This window comes from Diabrotica undecimpunctata, chromosome 9 (genome assembly GCF_040954645.1).
Source record: "Diabrotica undecimpunctata isolate CICGRU chromosome 9, icDiaUnde3, whole genome shotgun sequence".
Lineage (NCBI taxonomy): Eukaryota > Metazoa > Arthropoda > Insecta > Coleoptera > Chrysomelidae > Diabrotica > Diabrotica undecimpunctata.
In genome coordinates, this window is record NC_092811.1 from 131,997,406 (window position 1) to 132,016,362 (window position 18,957).

Genomic DNA, 18,957 nt, shown 5'->3' on the forward strand with positions numbered 1-18,957 from the left:
ATTTATCGCTTGCTCAATTAAGATTTCATAATTTGTGGTTCCTTTTCATAGCTTTCCTGATCGGTATTTGCTCTTGGTTTCTATTAGAGCAATATTATTTCCACAAAGCTACCTTCCAATTTTGTTATAGTTTTTCTAATATTTTGTAGTAGTAGAAGTAAAGTTTTTTGGGTTTAACACTTCAAAAATCAGAATATTAATAGACAACAAGCCCATGGGTGATTTTTACATGAATTACATGTAAAACAATAATATAATATGTAATAACAACTTTATAAACTATGTCGTCAATTTTTATCGGTACGGGTAAGTCACAGGTAAGATAAACTTACCACTTTTTGGCCAAATATATTTGGACTGCATTTATAATTTAGGTAGGTAATACAAAAATAGTGACTTGCGACCAGGAGCAGGAAAAATTTTTATGGGCTTGTAATCTATACGTCAATGAATGGAACGATTTATGAACGATCGGAAGCTGGCATGGCACAAACGGCAAAAAAATATTACAATTAAAAAGTGACAGAATAACTAAAGAGACAAATTTCTAAAACCATATTATTGATTGAAATAAAGGACGATCTTAAAACGATGAATGGAAGGTGTGCCAGAAACAGCAGAAAACTAATATCAGCAGAGAAAATCATGGAGAAAATGTCTTATATATGTTATGAGGAAATCTTTAGTGAGGCTTTAGATGACAGGTAGTAACTAAAAAGAAGGGGTGAAGACAAAATACGCTAAAGATACAACTAGCCTCGCGAAGAACTTAGAACATTTCCAAACATAATAAAGCTGGTTAATGAAGCAAATTGCCGATAAGTCCTCAACATTATCATTTCAAAAACAGTGTGGGTGGCAGCTAGGAAGGTGAATGTAAATCAGTGTCAGCTTTAACTAAATGAGGATAGAACTTGTTAATCATTTTAAATATCTTAGTAGCTGGATGAATGTGAACAATGGCCTCAATGGACAGTGAGGGTCCATACCATACTAAAGACACAGTGGTGTTACATACCTCGAATGAAGGTGTTCTTCGAATGATAAACACAGAACGACTGCTCTTCAACAATATAAATAGAAGGAAAATATAATATTTCGGCCATATAGTTAGAGGACCTAAAAACTATTTACTCCTAAGATATACAAGGAAAAGAGAAAGGAAACAAATTGATAGGCCGGCATAAACTCTTATGGTTGCTTAATATAAGGTACTAGTAGAGTCTCACGGTGGAAGAATTATTTCGCGTTGCAGCCAATAAAGAGAGATTCCGGAAAACTGTAAACATAACTATGACTAACGTCTATAGTGAGAATCTACATGAGAATAGCTGAGAATCTACAAAACAGTAATTAGACCAGTGGTCACATATGGATGTGAAACGTGGACCCTCTCAACCACTGATGAAAATCAACTGAGAATATTTGAGCGCAAAATACTAAGGAAGATATTTGGACCAACCCAATGCAGCGATGGTTCGTGGAGAATTAAAATGAATCACGAGCTGGATGAACTAATGCAGAGCGCAGATATTGTCAGATTTGTAAAGTCACAAAGACTAAACTGGCTTGGTCACCTAGAAAGAATGCCAGATAATCGAGCTGTAAAAGTAGTCCAGAGATGGAAGCCCCAAGGAAACAGAACAAGAGGAAGGCCCCGTAAAAGATGGATAGACGACGTAGAGAGGGATCTTAAAACCATGAACATCAGGCAGTGGCGAAGGAAAGTATCCGACAGGGCAGAATGGAAGAACATTGTTAAGCAGGCCAAGACTCACAAAGGGTTGTAGCGCCATTAGAAGAAGAAGAAGAAGAACGTCTATACTATTTTTAATGTAGACCTTTGGTGATCTGCGGAAAAGATCGATGATCGAAAATCGATGAGTCATAGGCGTGCGAATATTAAATGATCAGGATTTTAGAACGAATTGATTGTCATAAAAATTATTTTTTTATTTTATAGATGCCTTAGATGAATCAAACTAATCCTTGTTTAACATAGTTTTTTTAGAAAAACCCTTTATTTGTTTAAATTAACAAACTTATGACTGATTCAAGGATTTAATTTAGTTTCTATGGTCAATTGAGATTTAATAACATGGGAGTAGAAAAAGGGTCATCTAGTAATTTTTAGCATAGGTAAAACTGAATTACTTAAACAATTCTTGGTACAAAACAGTACTAATAATAAACGGTTCAACCCAACTGAATATTTATTGCCATACAACATAAAAAATATGTTCAAATAAAAACTTACATTATATATAATATAATTTGAGCCATCTATGTCATCTTCAGATTCATCAGTAGTATCTTCATCTAGATCTTTTTCCGGAAAAGATAATATCATTCCTTTATACTCGGAGATTAAATTATTAATTTTCTCCTATTAGTGAATGAAATAAGCATAATTTTGTTGGTATTTATTAAAAATGTCTCTTAAAATCCTAGCTATAAAAATTATAAAAATATAAAAACAGATTAACACCACATAATCACTTCATCTTTTTCCACCTTTTGGGCCTTTTTCATTAGCGTTTTTGTTTACAAATTTTGATGAAGATAGTTAATTTTTGACGATTTGTTTACCAAAATGCATTAACTAAAAACCATGTGCAATATTTTGATTTAAAAGAGTTATTGAGTAATTCTAAAGCGTTCACTTATTGACTTAAAATACAGAAATATCCAAATTACAATACCTCAACATCAATAACATATTTTAAATTTTTGCATATATGCATGATTCCGTTTTTATGCATTGCATCTGGCTGCTACTTGTTTTTCAATCGTTTTTTAAGCTAGCTCCACACTCTCGCCAAGAAACTAGAATGTCTCGGCGAGACAGCACAGAAGAGGTATCCCCTCCGCATGGACTAAGGAAGAAGAAAAAGTTACTACATCTGCATTATACGTTTAGTATATTAAGAATGCGTCTTGCCTCGGTAAAAAAAATCATCTGGCAAACGCACCACTCGTCCTCATCTAACCCAGCCTGCTCTTGGTGAGAGTGTAGAGATGGCGACACTGTTCTTCTTAATATTTACGTCTAAGAAATTTGACTAAATGGTTATTAGGTCTGCGTGTAAACATTTAGCATGCAAGCACTACTAGTTAGCAATAAAGGCACAGTATTTTATACAGAGAAAGTCAGGTTTTTCAGAGGTATAACTATTAAGGTACGTCTTAGAATTAAATTGAAAGTAGATCAGTAATAATTTAAGAATAGCTTTCAGAATACTATTAGATATACACAGAATAATTGTTTTTAATATATAATAAAATTTTAGTACGATAAAATATGTAATTTATAACTTTTATGTAAAAGAAGTGTACATAACTTCTTTTTTGTATCTTTTTTCCTACAGCTTTCTTTGCACGTCATGACTAGCGAATAACATACAAAATTAAATATTTGGCATCCAATAAGTTTTTTTTGTATTTATTTACGCTGCAACCACAATGTTTATTTTAGCGACCTATAAAATATAATACAGGTAAAGTTGGAAAAAAATTACAATAATTGATACATTCCTGAGTCTTTAAGTGAACTTATTGTGTTTTTTAATGCTGATGTTTTTTCCTAAGGCTTCCTTTATATTATTTAGGATAGTGTACTTCCCTCTTGCTGCTTCATATGTTTTGCACCGACTTAGTATATGCTCCACGGAGAGTGTTACTTGACAACTCTTACACATTTTCGGCACAGTCCGCGCAAAAGGCTTTTATGTTTCAAATCACTGTGTCCCAGCCGCAAACGCGCTATTCTCACTTGGTCGTGTCTATTTGCTGTGGGTTGGAGCCACGGTTTCAGTAATTGTTCGATTTCCTTGAGTTTACCTTGCGATGCACTTTACTTATTCCGCCACGCATCAACACTTTATATATTATTGCTGACTTGAACTCACCAGAAGAAACCTCATTAATAAGAATGAAGTCCTGGCTAAAGGATGTTAAGCGGGTTAGTTCATCTGCTTCTTTATTTCCTTGTATACTTGAATGTGATGGAACAAACATGAAGGCAACAGTGATCATATTATTCTTTAGAGGAATTATTTACCGATGAGTCGGAATCTTCTTCCGGCAATGAAGTTTTCACTGTAGAGAGTAAACCTATGTTTTTGCCAAGTTTTCGTATTAATTTGGTGCTTTTGGTTTTCATTCGTTTGTCGATGTAGTATGGATGTAATTCCGTTAAAAACTTTATAAGTGCATGAGAGTCTTCTGAGTACAATTTTGTTACGCTAATTATGTCTTTTGATCCTTGTATATTTTCGAATAGATCCACTACTTGATCGAAGCTTAACAATTGTTTTTCCCTTTCAACATATTCTCTAACTTTTTCTAGTAATGTTTGGAGATTTAATATCTCATCTCTTAAGTTTTCGTCATCAGTTTTGGTTTTTCCTTTAATTAAATCTTAGGTTTTGTAAAGTTTTCTTTGGTGGGTGGCGTGATTGCATCTTCTAGGGTTCTTTTTCCGGTTACTTTGTTCGAAGTTATCTGGGGTTCGTGAGAATTCATATGTGTATTTTTATTTGGAGGTAAGTGTTGACTTGTTTCGGGTCAGGTTGATTTATGTTTTTGGGTATTAGAGGATGACTTAGATGATTTAGGTGTTGCGATTGTAGTGTTAACTGAAAAAGTGGTCAAATGTATAGATGTATTTTGTAGTGAGCATTGTTGGGTTTGGTTTATTGATAAATTTGGAGTTGCTACTGTTTATGATGTGGTTTGAAAAGACGTAGTGAATGTGGAGGAAGTGGTATTTGAGATTGTGTGAGTATTTTGTAGATTATCTTCTTAAGTATGATTTATTGATGAATTTTGTCTCATTTCTGTTTACATTGCACTATCTTTTTGAGGATGGTTAGAAGGTGAAATATTTGGACAATTAGCTGCTAGGTGTCCAGTTAATTTGCATTTAAAACATATTTCGCTTTGGGCTATAAATATGCGGTATGATGTTTGTTCTAATTTGATGATAAAACATGCAGTTAGTACAAAGTTGTCTGGAAAAGGTGAAACAAAAATTTGTCTTCGGGAGCTTAGAATATGACTGAAGGTAGGATTATTTGCTCCTATCCGTAGGTATGATATGTCTGAGAGAGGATTTAAACCTAGTTTTATTGATTCGTTCATTATTAAGTTAGAAGGTATGCCTGGACACGAATTGGACATAAGTAAGCGGATTGATGGAGTTATTCATCTTTTCGCTTCTAGTTTATTTCCATTTACTATTATCTTCTTTGTTTCTGCTATGAATTTATCTACTAGGTTTTTAGATGATAGATATATGCATATGCTACTGTTTGATATACGGGATGCGAAAATTATATTTTTTGGTTCTCTATGCTAACTCAATGCTCGGAGTTTTGAAAAACCAATAATAAAAACCACTGGATTGTCTTGACAAAAACTAATGGCGATAGAATCAAATTAAGAATAACAATTTCATGAATGTGTTTATAATAATTAAGTGTGATGTGAATGTAAAGTAATTTTTTAATTTTAAATATAAAAATAGGTTTTATATTGAACAAAGATGACAGACTGTGATAAATTTTATCAACATTATATAACATCATTGATGAGATATAACCTTATTAAGTTTCTCCCTGATGAAGGACATAACCAATGTCCGAAAGCTTGGATTAAAAATTTACAAGAGTACACGTTTCATTTTTTATTGCTGCAAACCCAATATTATTTAACGTTTCCTTCCATACGTTGTCAGCAAATACTTCTGGTTCATTATATATATATATATATATATATATATATATATATATATATATATATATATATATATATAAAGTTTCCATCTCTCTCTGTTGTCCTATTCTCCATCGTTTAGGCCTCTCTTACTCATGGCGTCGTCTACTTCGTTCCTTCAGGATTTTCGATGTCGTTCTCTTTTCCTCCTTCCTATGGAGCTCCATTTGGTTATTCTCTTTATCCATCTGCTGTCGCTAGTTCTTTTTACATGTCTATACCACTTTAGTCTTTTTTGTTCTATATATGTTAGTATGTCTGTTTCTATTGATGTTCTTTGCTTTATTTCGTCATTACTTCTCCTATCCATTCTTATTACTCTGCAGCATCTTCGCAGTCATTCCATCTCTGTTGCTACTATCTTACTGCTGTTTTTCTTGTTTATGGTCCAATTTTCAGCCCCATATGTCATAATACTTCGCACTAATGTTTTATAAATCTGTGTTTTTGTCTTCATATTTAGGTGTCTATCCCACCATACTGAGTTAAGTTGTCGGATTGCAGTTCTTGTTTGTCCTAATCTTAGTGTAATTTCTTCCTCTGTTGTTTCCTTTTTCGTGATTATAAACCCTAGGTATTTGAATTTATCCTTTCCTTTGATTGTTACGTTGTCATCAATCTGTAGATCTTCTATGTCCTCTTCACTTGTAGATAGGTACTCTGTTATCTAGGCCAGCCTTGGTATATTCTTCTTGTAATTTCTTTATCATGTAGCTGAGGTCGTCTTGGTCTTGTACAATCACTACTTGATCGTCTGCAAAGCTTAACGTATATAGGTATTCGTTTCGTACCGGTATTCCCATGCCTTCGCATTTTCTTTTCCATGTAGCAAAAGCTTCTTTCATCATTTCTGCCTTTCAAATATAGAACTTCACATCTTAATTTGAGCAGCCATCGAATGTCCCCAAAATTTTCCATTTCCAGTAGATAACGCATGTTTACTCCTTCTTCCCACAGTGCTTTGTAGTGTCCACAAAAATTTGATTCGAGTGCGCTATTCTCAGCCTGCGCTGTATTTCCTCCTTCTTTTTTTCTATCATCCTCTCAATCATACTAGGCCAGCTATCACTTCATTTCCATTCACATCTTACCTCAATATCAACTTTTTCTCCCATGCTCATCCAATCTTTCTACCAGCCACACCTTGCTCTCGTCATTTCTTTCTAAAAGAAATTTTTGTAACCTATCATTCGAATATCCTAGTATTTTTTTAACATATTTTTTATGTAAATTCATAGTATATAGGCTGACTCTAGCAATACCTGTCTTAAAATCTAAACATTAAGTTAGGACAATACCTTGGACAAGAAAACATTTTTTTATATATAAAATCTGATTAGTTCCACCTTATCATACTCAAAATGACCCCATACCTGAGATTTCAACTAATTATAGTTATTCACTACCTTTAATATTCGATCATTCAGTTTCCAAGATTCCCTGAACACACCACCTCCTCTTCTGAATACAAGAATTTTGATTTATCTAAATTTATTTTTAGATTCCTTATTTGGATGCAGTATTTTTCCTGTTCAATAATCATCCACTGTAGCACCTTCGGATTGATTGCCATCAAAACCGAATCATCTGCACATAACAAAAGTCTTATAATCAAATCATTTATCTCCAAACCGCCTCCCAATGTTTCATGTAGCTCATTCAAGAAAAGCGCAAACAGTAATGAACTTAAAAGACATCCTTCTCTCACTACTACATTACAGTCAAACCATTCAGATAGACCTTCCTTTATCCAGACTGCCGATTGTGTATTCGCGAACATACTTTTTAACAAATTCAGCACTTTAGTAGATAATCCCAAGTGACTCAACTTGTAAAAAAGGGCCCGCCTGTAAGTGGTATACTTAATCAAAAAATTAAATTAAAAAATCCAAATGACTTCTAATAAAGTTTAGAACGTTTTTGAACTAGTCAGTCCATCTTCAGTGAACCTAAAAGCAAGTAATCCCACTCGGTTAAGAAAAACATAAGGTAAATGTTGACTATTTAAAGCAAAAATATGGTTTAGATTACTCTCTTTTGTAGTACTTGCTTAACTAACCGCAAAACCAAAGACTGGTTGGGTTTACATTAAAAAAAACATTCTTTCATATCGTCTTTTGCTTTTTACTCATCAACGACTTCTTCCTCCCACTCCTTCTATTTTCATTATCACTACTTTCTCACATTAACTACAATTTATTACACACGGCTGATATTTATTTCAACCTTCCTAACTCATCTAGTTTTTTTTTACAACTCCAGTTCTAAAGTTCGGATGTAGAAATATTTTATTTTGAGTAGGGAGATTATAGCGATATATTAAGCGAGCAAAAGAGGCCTGGATGGAACAGAGATGTCGTGAGATGAAAGAACTACAAAGAAAACATGACGGGTTTAATATACACAAAAAACTTAAAGAAATTACCTACACTCAGAGAAAAAGAATTCCTTACTTTATGAGAAACTCCAAAGGTAAAATTATTCTCGACTTGAACGAAAAAAAGGAAGAATGGACCAACTACATAAAAGAGCTCTTGGTCACCACATAACACCACAAAGTATACGAATACTGGTCCTAGTATTTTAATAGCAGAAATAGAGAAAGCCATCGAACAAAGCAAAAATGGGAAATCTCCAGGCCCTGACCAAATACCATCAGACTGGCTCAAACTTCTAGACGACGACAATGTCTCAGAACTAACAAACATTTATAACCAAATATACGAAACTGGAACACTGCCACGAATATGGTTGGAGTCTACATTTATCCCAATTCCAAAAAAAAAATAATACATCATCATGTAAAGACTTTGGACTAATTAGTCTCATGAGTCACTTTCTCAAGCTACTTCTTAGGATAATTCTTATTGAAATCAAGCAGAAATGTGAAGACACAATGGAAAATAAACAATTCGGTTTCAGAGAAGGATTGGGAACAAGGGAAGCTTTGTTCTCCATGCTAACACTACTTCAACGATCATGGAAAGTACAGAAACAAATTTACGTCTGTTTTATAGTTTTGAGAAGGCGTTTGATAGGGTTCAACATGGTAGGCTGTTATATCTAGAAATGATTGGAATAGATGATAAAGATCTGAGACTTTTACAACATCTATATTGGAATCAAGAAGCTTCCATTCTGGTAGACAGCAAATAATCAGACAAAATTTGTATTCAAAGAGGTGTTAGACAGGGTTGTGTGTTGTCCCCAACTTTGTTTAACGTTTACTCAGAAATAACGAAGCCTTGGAAGGGCAATGTGGAGTTCGAATCGGGGGAGAAACTATTAACAACATCAGATATGCAGATGACGACACGATCATGGCTGAAAGTATCGAATATCTTCAATTCCTTATAGATCGAGTCACTATAGAATGCTCTAATAACGGACTAAGCATAAATACAACAAAGACAAAGTTACTTGTGGTTAGTAAACAAGACCTCGGCGTTATACAACTAATTGTCAATAATGAACCGATAACAAAAGTTAACCATTTTAATTACCTAGGATGTTGGATAAACGAGACACTAAATCGAAATTGCAAGAGGAGCCTTTATGAACCTTAGATCTATTCTGAGCAATTCTCAGCTTAACTTACAGCTGAGAATTAAGTTCCTAAAATGTTATGTGTATCCTGTATTACTATATGGATGTAAAATCTGGATTATGAAGGTTAATATGATGAACAAATTAGAAGCCTTCGAGATGTGGTTATATCGTAGAATGCTCAGAATATGAATGGGTTCAACACATTTTAAACAGAGAAGTCTTGAACAGAGTAGGTCAAGGTGAAGGCGACTTAAAGATGATAAAAAAGAAAAAACTCGAATATCTGAGGCATTTAATGAGAGGAAGCAGATACAGGATAATGCAGTTGATCCTCAACGGAAAGATCGACGGAAAAAGAGAAATTGGTAGGAAGAAATACTGATGGTTCCGAAATCTTCGTCAGTGGACTGGCTTATTAGCAGATGAATTATTACATGCCGCGCAAGATCGAGAACGATATCAGCAAATCGTTATGGAAGCTACCTACAGCTAAAACTTGGGCACGGTATTCAAAGAAAAAGAAGGGACTTATGGTTCCCGGTTAGTTATCTAATTACATCGACATTTTGCCGTATAATTCAATACTTTAAGTATAATTAAGTATAATTTCTTCGATGTAGACCCAACCACTGTTTGGTTTTGCGGTTATTTACGCAAGTACTACAAAAGTAAGTAATCTAAACCACATTTTTTTATTTAACAGTCAAAATTTTACCTTCCGTTTCTCTAGATTGAATGGGATTACTTAATTTTAGGTTCACTAAAGATGGACTGACTAGTCCGAAAACGTTCTTACTTTATTATAATTCAGTTGGATTTTGTAATTTAATAATTTAATTTTTTAATTAAATATTTAACAGAAGTCTTTTACGTCAAAAACTGATATGGTATACAGCCAACTCCCGAAAATTATTCCGTTTTAAGCTGATAACTATTTCTCTATGCACTGTCCATCTATAACACTACAGCATTGCGTGAGTAAAAGTGTCGGAGTATTCGCAATATAGGGATTCAACTGAACCTGCCAATATGAAAATAAGCCCTAAAACACTTTTATTCCACGGATACTTGCATAAGGAAGTAATCACGTCTCCTGTGACCACAGTCCACCCAGTACCTTAGGCTCGGCATCTTAGTTCACTGGCTGGTCGCATTTATATTGCTCCAGTATCTGTAAATTTTTGGGTAGAATAAATTTTGGATTTTAAAGGTCCCCATTAGAAGGCACTTAATGTTAGAATTCCTTAACCTTCCGGCTATTGTGTGCAGAAAGATCCATTTAAGTCATATTTCTTCTTCATTTCGATTTACTTCTCCAAGTGTTGCTAAAATTTCTTTTGTAAATATTCCTAATCAGACATTTATTTTTCGACGATATTGGGCATTGTTTTCGATAATATTCTGAGGCTTTTTTATCGACTAAATCCTATAACCTTGAATATTTGGTTCAATATTTAATGTAAATGTACATTCACTAAAAAAATATTTTTTTAAAATTGTCTGCATTAGCCCTGTTTAAAAGTTCATAACAAAATTCCACTCGTCTCTCAGCATCTCGTTCTCTTAGTTCTTGATGAAATTGAAATGTTTTCGGAATTTATCTGTTTTTTTTTTGAAAATTTTTAAGGATGTTTAAATTTTCAAGTACTGCTCTTTATAAGTTGATTTCGTTTTAATGTTGTAAATTTCTTGGTACCTCAACAATAGTGTTTGTACAGGTTCGTTGAGGAACCGCGATCCCAGTATTTTCAAACCTTTTTTAAATCCTTTGAATTGTTAAATGACCACGAATTGGTCTATTGGGATATATTACGCTAAATAAAGAACTGACAAATCGCGCATTATTGCCTAAATAAAACCATCTTTAATATCGCTACTTTCTCCTCAACTAATTACTTACATTTTTACTCCAGTCGTCAAAGATGAAAATGTCACTTATCCTCTAAAAATCATACGAACAAGCTGAATTTTGCCGAGAATATTAATTTTGGTACCACAAAAAGGATGCAAAAAAGTTTACCACTTTTACCCCAGGGATTCCCGCTAAAACCCCTTCGCAAAGAGGTAAAAACACAAAAAAATCGATTTACCAAGAATTTGTACACCGTAGAAAAAGATGTTTTAAATAAAAAATGTAACACATTGGGAGTCGGCAATATAAGATGCCGAGAATATCTAAGTCGGCGAAGTGGAAAATGCAAGCAAGCGACAGAACAGAATGGCGTAGAAAGCTTGAGAAGGTCGAGGCCCTCTAAGGGCTGTAGCCCCAAGATGATGATGAAATAAAAAATGTAGCTGAGGTAATTTTAAACGTAACTCTAATGTTTAATAAAATTTATATCAGCTGGACGGTAAAAATTTGATGTCTTTTGATTAAAGTGTCGTAAAGCCACAATTAAAGGTTAAAGTACGTTTATTGACGTTTCAATTTCCACTTCGGAAATCGTTCTCAGAATACAAACATTAGTAAATTAAACAAATTTTGTTTTTTTTGTTAGTTGGTGAAAAATTCTTCTAATAATTTAATTTTATCTGACTCATTTATATTGACAATTCAGACATACAATACACATTTCAAAGTAGACGACTTTAAAATAATATTACCAATATTGTTGAGTTGCGGTCCTGGGACGACTTTACTCGTAAGATAGTTCATTCGATTACATGAAATCAACTTTAACTTGAGAATATATGTCAGAAAAAATCATAGCATGTAATTCGTCTTTAAAAAGACAAACACATGCCTTGATGACAGTAAAAATCTCCTGTTAGTGATTTCATAATAAATTATGAGGAAAAAACCAGGAAAAAAACCTCATAATACTATCCCGACATGGTAAGTATTTGGTCGTGCATTTAGTTTACTTTCAATAAACAGCAAATTCTGATTTTATATGTTTGTTGTTTAAAAAAACATAAATGATGTATCCTCTATATGTTACTGACTTACTAATACTGGTATTTTCCTTTTAATAACTTCCTCCTTTAATATGGGTAACCAGATCCTACTACATTCTGCCGAGGAATTTGCACACAATTGGTCTCATTTAGGATAATTAGAGCCGCTTCTTTGATTTTTCTCGTTTTATAATAATCCGTTTCTTTTAGGACTGTATTTGAATAATTCCATTGAACCCTATGTTCATTATCCCATGCGTGTTTATATATTTGAGATCTATCAAATTCTCTATTTTTAATATAAGATTGATGTTCACTTATTCTAACATTTAATGGCCTTGATGTTTCACCTAAATAAAACTGATCGCATTCACAAGGTATTTTATAAATGCAATTCTTTGTCCTTCCTTGTTCATTGTTAGATTTAGTTTTAGACAAAATAGATCTTAATGTTTTTGTTGTTTTGAAATGTTGAATTTATTTCCTATCCTTTTAAGTTTTTCTGATATTTTATTGTATGGTATTGTTAAATATTATTATTAAATAGTAATTACTTTAACATGTCACAAGAAAATAGCTTCAGAACAATATATCCCTTTCATTGACTGACCACCATGAAATTTTTATTACTAGAGCCTAACCTTTAAAACATGTAGCATGAAATTTTAGTTTTGAGTTTTGGCAACAATGTGAGGCATTTAAAATATGCTTAAAAAACACTGGATTTAAATTTTCACACAACAAACGATCTAAAACATTTAAAACTTTGAATTTGACTCAATGAAAGTGATCAATTTTATTAAGCTCACAAGAATTTGGTCTTGGACACATTTGGATAAAAATTTTAACCAAGAATTATTGAACATGGAAAAGAAAATGCGAAGACATGGGAGTACCGGTACGGAACGAATACCTATATACGTTAAGTTTTGCAGACGATCAAGTAGTGATTGCACAAGACCAAGACGACCTCAGCTACATGATGAAGAAACTACAAGAAGAATATACCAAGGCTGGCCTAGATATTAACCTCGCGAAAACTGAGTACCTATCTACAAGTGAAGAAGACATAGAAGATCTACAGATTGATGACAACGTAACAATCAAAGGAAAGGATAAATTCAAATACCTGGGGTTTATAATCACGAAAAAGGCAACAACAGAGGAAGAAATTACACAAAGATTAGGACAAACAAGAACAGCAATCCGACAACTTAACTCAGTATGGTGGGATAGACACCTAAATATGAAGACAAAAACGCAGATTTATAAAACATTAGTGCGAAGTATTATGACATATGGGGCCGAAAATTGGATCATAAACAAGAAAAACAGCAGCAAGATAATAGCAACAGAGATGGAATGCCTGCGAAGATGCTGCAGAGTAACAAGAATGGATAGGAGAAGTAATGACGAAATAAAGCAAAGAACATCAATAGAAACAGACATACTAACATATATAGAACAAAAAAGACTAAAGTGGTATGGACATGTAAGAAGAGCTAGCGACAGCATATGGATAAAGAGAATAACCGAATGGAGCCCCATAGGAAGGAGGAAAAGAGGACGACCCCGAAAATCCTGGAGGAACGAAGTAGACGACGCGATGAGTAAGAGAGGACTAAACGATGGAGAATGGAACAACAGAGAGAGATGGAAACGGTTGAGCGAGGGAAGGCAGTGAATACTGTACAATCCCTAAATATATATATATATATTATTGAACATTGATTTCGCGCGCTTAACTGACCTCCTCAAGAATTTCTCTCTAGTCGTCCCTATCCATCGCCTTCTTCCACCAAGCACGTATTTCCATATTTCTCATGTCTTCGTCGATGTTATTAAGGAACCTTGAGTCTGAGTCTTCCCCTTCTCTGACTAATAAGTTTATCAAGGAGCGTTTTTCTAGCTGGGTCATTTTGTTCCATCCGATTTACATACCTTATCCACCTCAGACGTCCTATCTTAATATGTTTTAGGATATCTGGTTCCTGGTATATTCTATAAAAGTTTGAATTTGTTTCGTTCTATACACACTCCATTGTCATTCACTCTTTTTGTTCAGGTCCAGGTTTCTGAACCATATGTTAGGACTGGGGGTATGATTGTTTTGTAGAGTTTTATTTTTGTATTTCTCGATGCAATTGTGGATTTGAGGAGGAGATTAAGATCAAAATAGCATCTGTTGACCGTGCAAATTCTGCGCTTTATCTCTGTGGTAGTATTATTTTCAGTGTTAAGGAGCACTCTCAGGTATACAAATTCGTTCACTGCTTCAATCTCGTCGTTTTCTATACCAAGTGGTCGTAGGATTTTTGGTTGTATGCTTATTTTTATGTACTTCGTTTTGTTGGTGTTTATTATTAAACCCATTTTTGTAGCTGATTCTTTTAATTCTACATAGGCCTCTCTTACAGCGTTTTCCGTTCTCCCAATAATACTGATATCATCAGGATACGCAAGTATTTGCACTGATTCATTATAATTGAACCAAGGGTAAATGGATTTGTTTGGTTATAGTAAGAATTAAAGTAGAAATGTCTGTTTTATATTTACGAAAAGATTTTGTAAAGTAACTGCATTTAAAAGATAGAGGGGATTCGCTGGATTTGGTTAGAGTTCATGCTGATGTCCATAATATGTGAGACTAGGACTATCAGCGTCCTGGTTTTTTTAGATAAATTATTATACATTTCGACTCTTTTCGTCGGATTTTAAGAAAGACTTAACTAAGTGCGGCACACACAATTTGTCTAAGCTGCCGTGGTAAGAGAAGCGAAGAGTGTATCAGTTTGTATCATTAGTTATATTAATAATACAAAAAATTTACAAATTCTTCTATTTATTAAAGACAATAATTCATCGACTGTATATATTGCATTATCACTTTTGCAACTAAATTATCAGTTCCTAGCCAGTCATGCCCAATGTTTTTATGACGTACAATGAAAATTGTAGGAAAAACTATATAAACACTTTCTTTGTTTTACCTGCAGATCATACAAAATTGTAATAAACACAGTTGATATTTGGACGTCAATGATAAAACTAAAAGACAAACATCATAAGGGTTCTTAAAATATCTCCTTTTATCTTATTTATATCTTATTTTTATCTATGTAACCAATTTTTTTATATCTTGTAGATTTTGGTTTAAATTTGGGTAAAATAATGATCTGGACTTATTTATTATTACAAATTATTCTATTATCGGTGTTTGAGGTTATATCAAATAACTATCATATCGAATGACCTAAAACAGAGCAGTGGCGTTTCTATTTAAGGATTTCAGTACAATTTAGTACATCACAATTAGCCTATATGTGCTAATGTCAATTCTTCGATTGACCTAAATTTTAAGAAGCTTTTATTTACATACAAGATTGACCACTCGAAGATATTTGACAATATTTATTGGATTTTGTGAAAATGTCGAAGCAGGTCCGATTTTTATTCCAAAGAGACCATACTTTAACCACTGCTAGAAACGATTCAAGACCTGAAAATAGTGTTGACTGAAGAATGGGAACATGTACCACATGAACAGAATCAGCAGCTTAAAAAGCAGCATAAAAGGTAGAGAAAGAAAAACAAGAACGAATGACTGGTTTGACGAAGAATGTCAGATCATCACAGACAAAAAAAAACAGAGCATATTTACTGATGCAACAGGGGCACAGAACCCGACAAGCAGAGGAAGAATATAAACGACTACGCAAAGAAGAAAAGAAAACTCACCTAAGAAAAAAGAGAGAATATATGAACAAAGAACTTCAAGAACTACAAGAACTAAGTAAATCAACTGAGACAAGAAAATTTTATCAGAGACTAAACAAAAGCAGAAAAGACTTCAAACCGAGAACAACGATGTGTAGAGATAAGGAAGGTAATATATTGACAGAACAGCAAGAGATACTAAGTAGATGGACAGAACATTTTACGGAAAAGTTTGAAGGAGATCGGAGAGAGACGACCCCTGACATACCATTAGACCAAGCAGACAACAGAGAAAAGACTCCACCAACAATAGCCGAGATTAGAGCAGCAGTAGAAAAATTAAAGAACAATAAAGCACCGAGATCGGACCAAATAGCATCGGAGTTACTAAAGGAAGGAGGAGACGCACTACAAAAAACAATACATGAATTGATAACAAAGATATGGTCGAATAAACAGCTACCAACGGAGTGGAATAGCGGTATTATTGTACCATTACATAAAAAAGGAAATCAGTTAGAATGTGGAAACTACCGTGGAATCACGCTGCTGAATGCAGCATACAAAATGATGTCCAATGTCATTTATGAAAGACTTAGACCACACGCTGAAAAAATAGTTGGCAAATACCAAAGTGGCTTCTGTAGACAGAAGTCAACAATACACCAGATATTTGTTCTGCGACAGATCCTCGAAAAAACAAGTGAATATAACATCGACACACATCATCTCTTCATAGACTTTGAAAGCGCATATGACAATATAAACCGAGAATTCTTAATAAAAGTAATAAAAGAATTTAATATCACAACACAACTAATAGAACTGATAAAAGAATCTCTAAAAGTAGAAAGTAGAATCCGGATACAAAATGAATTAACGGAAACAATAGATGTGAAAAAGGGACTACGCCAGGGAGACGCTCTATCATGCATCTTGTTCAACATCGTACTCGAGAAAATACTGAGGGACACAACAGTCAATACACGAGGAACAATCATTAATAAAAGCTTGCAAATACTAGCATTTGCAGATGATGTTGACATAATCGCAAGATCAAGAAGAGAAATGATAGAGGCATACAACCAAATAGAACGAGCTGCACAAAATAGTGGTCTTAAAATCAATCAGACCAAAACAAAATATATGCAGGTAAGTAAAAACGCAGAAATAAGTCAGCCACAAAATATAACAATAGGAGAATACAACATAGATAGGGTAAAAAACTTTATATACTTGAGATCCCTAGTCACGTCTGATAATAACGTTACGGAGGAAGTGAAGAGGCGAATAGTCATTGCAAATAAATGTTACCATGGCTTAATTAGACACCTAAGATCAGATAACGTCGCAAGAAAGACAAAATGCCAAATATATAAAACCCTAATAAGACCGGTACTCACATATGGCTCAGAAACCTGGACACTCACTAAAAGAGAGGAAACGTTGTTAGCCACCTTCGAAAGAAAAATCTTGCGACACATATATAAGGGCACAAAAGAAAACGGAATATGGCGAAGACGATACAACTCTGAACTATACAAAATATACCAGGATCTGGATATTATAACATTCATTAAAATAGGACGGCTGCGTTGGATAGGACATGTAGAAAGAATGGAAGAAGGCGAAATACCAAACAAAATATTCAAACAGATGCCAGTAGGAAAAAGAACAAGATGAAGACCGAAACTGAGATACTTAGAACAAATAGAAAATGATATAACAACCTTAAAAATAAAAAACTGAATGGAGATGGAAACAGATCAGAATGGAGAAGAATCCTGGAACAGGCCAAGACCCAAAAAGGGTTGTCGAGCCAGTGATGATGATGATGACTTTTTTGGGTTACTTATTTTTCCTATTATTACTTTTTTAGTGATAGATTTCTATCAATAATATTTACTTCTTCCCCATTTAAACCACAACACGTACAGAATTAAAAAAAAAACGTACAAAATGCAAGATTTTTTTGACTAGGACTGTAATTGACCAACAGTGAAAAAGGGATTTATCGACAAAAAAAATATAAATTTTGCTGCATTTTGACAATTTTAACTTAACTAATTTAAAGATAGGTTTTAATTTGATTTTTATTTTGTGTAGACAAGATTTTTATTATTTTTTTGTCGGGATATATAAATTTATAATTATTATTTTTATAAAAAATATTTAGTTGCGTTTTTTATGAGATTTGTTCAAAAATTATTTGTAACTGAAAACGATGTAAATTTGGAAACAAAGACGAATAAAATGATGGATTATCAATTGTTTTTTATCCCGTCGTTTAACAAAAGTTCACTGCATAATATAATGTTACAGGAAAACAAGTTGGGAGATATTTGCTTCTCATTGAGGTACGTCCCCACTGCAGGAAAATTGACTGTTGTAATTTTGGAAGCTAAAAATTTGAAGAAAATGGACGTCGGCGGATTATCAGGTAATTATTTTATGTTTTTAGTTCAATGAGAATCCATTCAATATATTTAATATGATCACTGTTACTTAACTAATAATTGACGGATTTTACTAATAAGTTCATCATCACCATCTTTTTAAATTAACTCACGCATCAATATTGTTCTATATATTGTCTGAATATATTTATCTCTGTCTTCTCGAGCTTCCTTCGGTTATTTGACTTGATTGTCCATGACTTTAAAGTTTTATAAAAATAATATTTCTATTAATTTCTTAGTATTTTGTCAACACAATTCCCATTAGCGTCACTAAGGATTTATTTTGCATTTTTTTTTTCTAATTATCAGTCTTCGTGATTATATATGTGTGTTCACCCATTTAAGATGCAATTAGTTTGTCTGAGTGATCACGCCTTTTAAACTTTTGTTCCAACAGATTTCTAACACCAATTGCTTTTTCAACGGCAGATTCAGATTGTCTTTCTAGACTTTCTTAAACAATCTCTTCTAAATTTCTGTATTTATCCCAGAACAGAGCTTTTCTGTTGACATACCTATTACAGATAATGTCACAGTGGCGACTTTTACCAATGATACA

At 33.4% G+C, this 18,957-nt stretch overlaps 1 protein-coding gene across 5 annotated transcripts in view; it reads left to right on the forward strand.

Moving 5' to 3' along the window:
* LOC140451479 (synaptotagmin 1-like) overlaps nt 1-18,957 on the forward strand; it is a 132,337-nt gene that overhangs the window by 89,453 nt on the left and 23,927 nt on the right. For 4 of the 5 annotated variants that reach the window (XM_072545301.1, XM_072545306.1, XM_072545303.1 and 1 more), the window contains exon 8: nt 18,262-18,379. In XM_072545301.1, coding sequence (XP_072401402.1) covers nt 18,262-18,379 — 118 coding nt within the window. The remainder of the gene's footprint in view (nt 1-18,261; nt 18,380-18,957) is intronic. The other variant, XM_072545305.1, reaches the window with a different exon arrangement.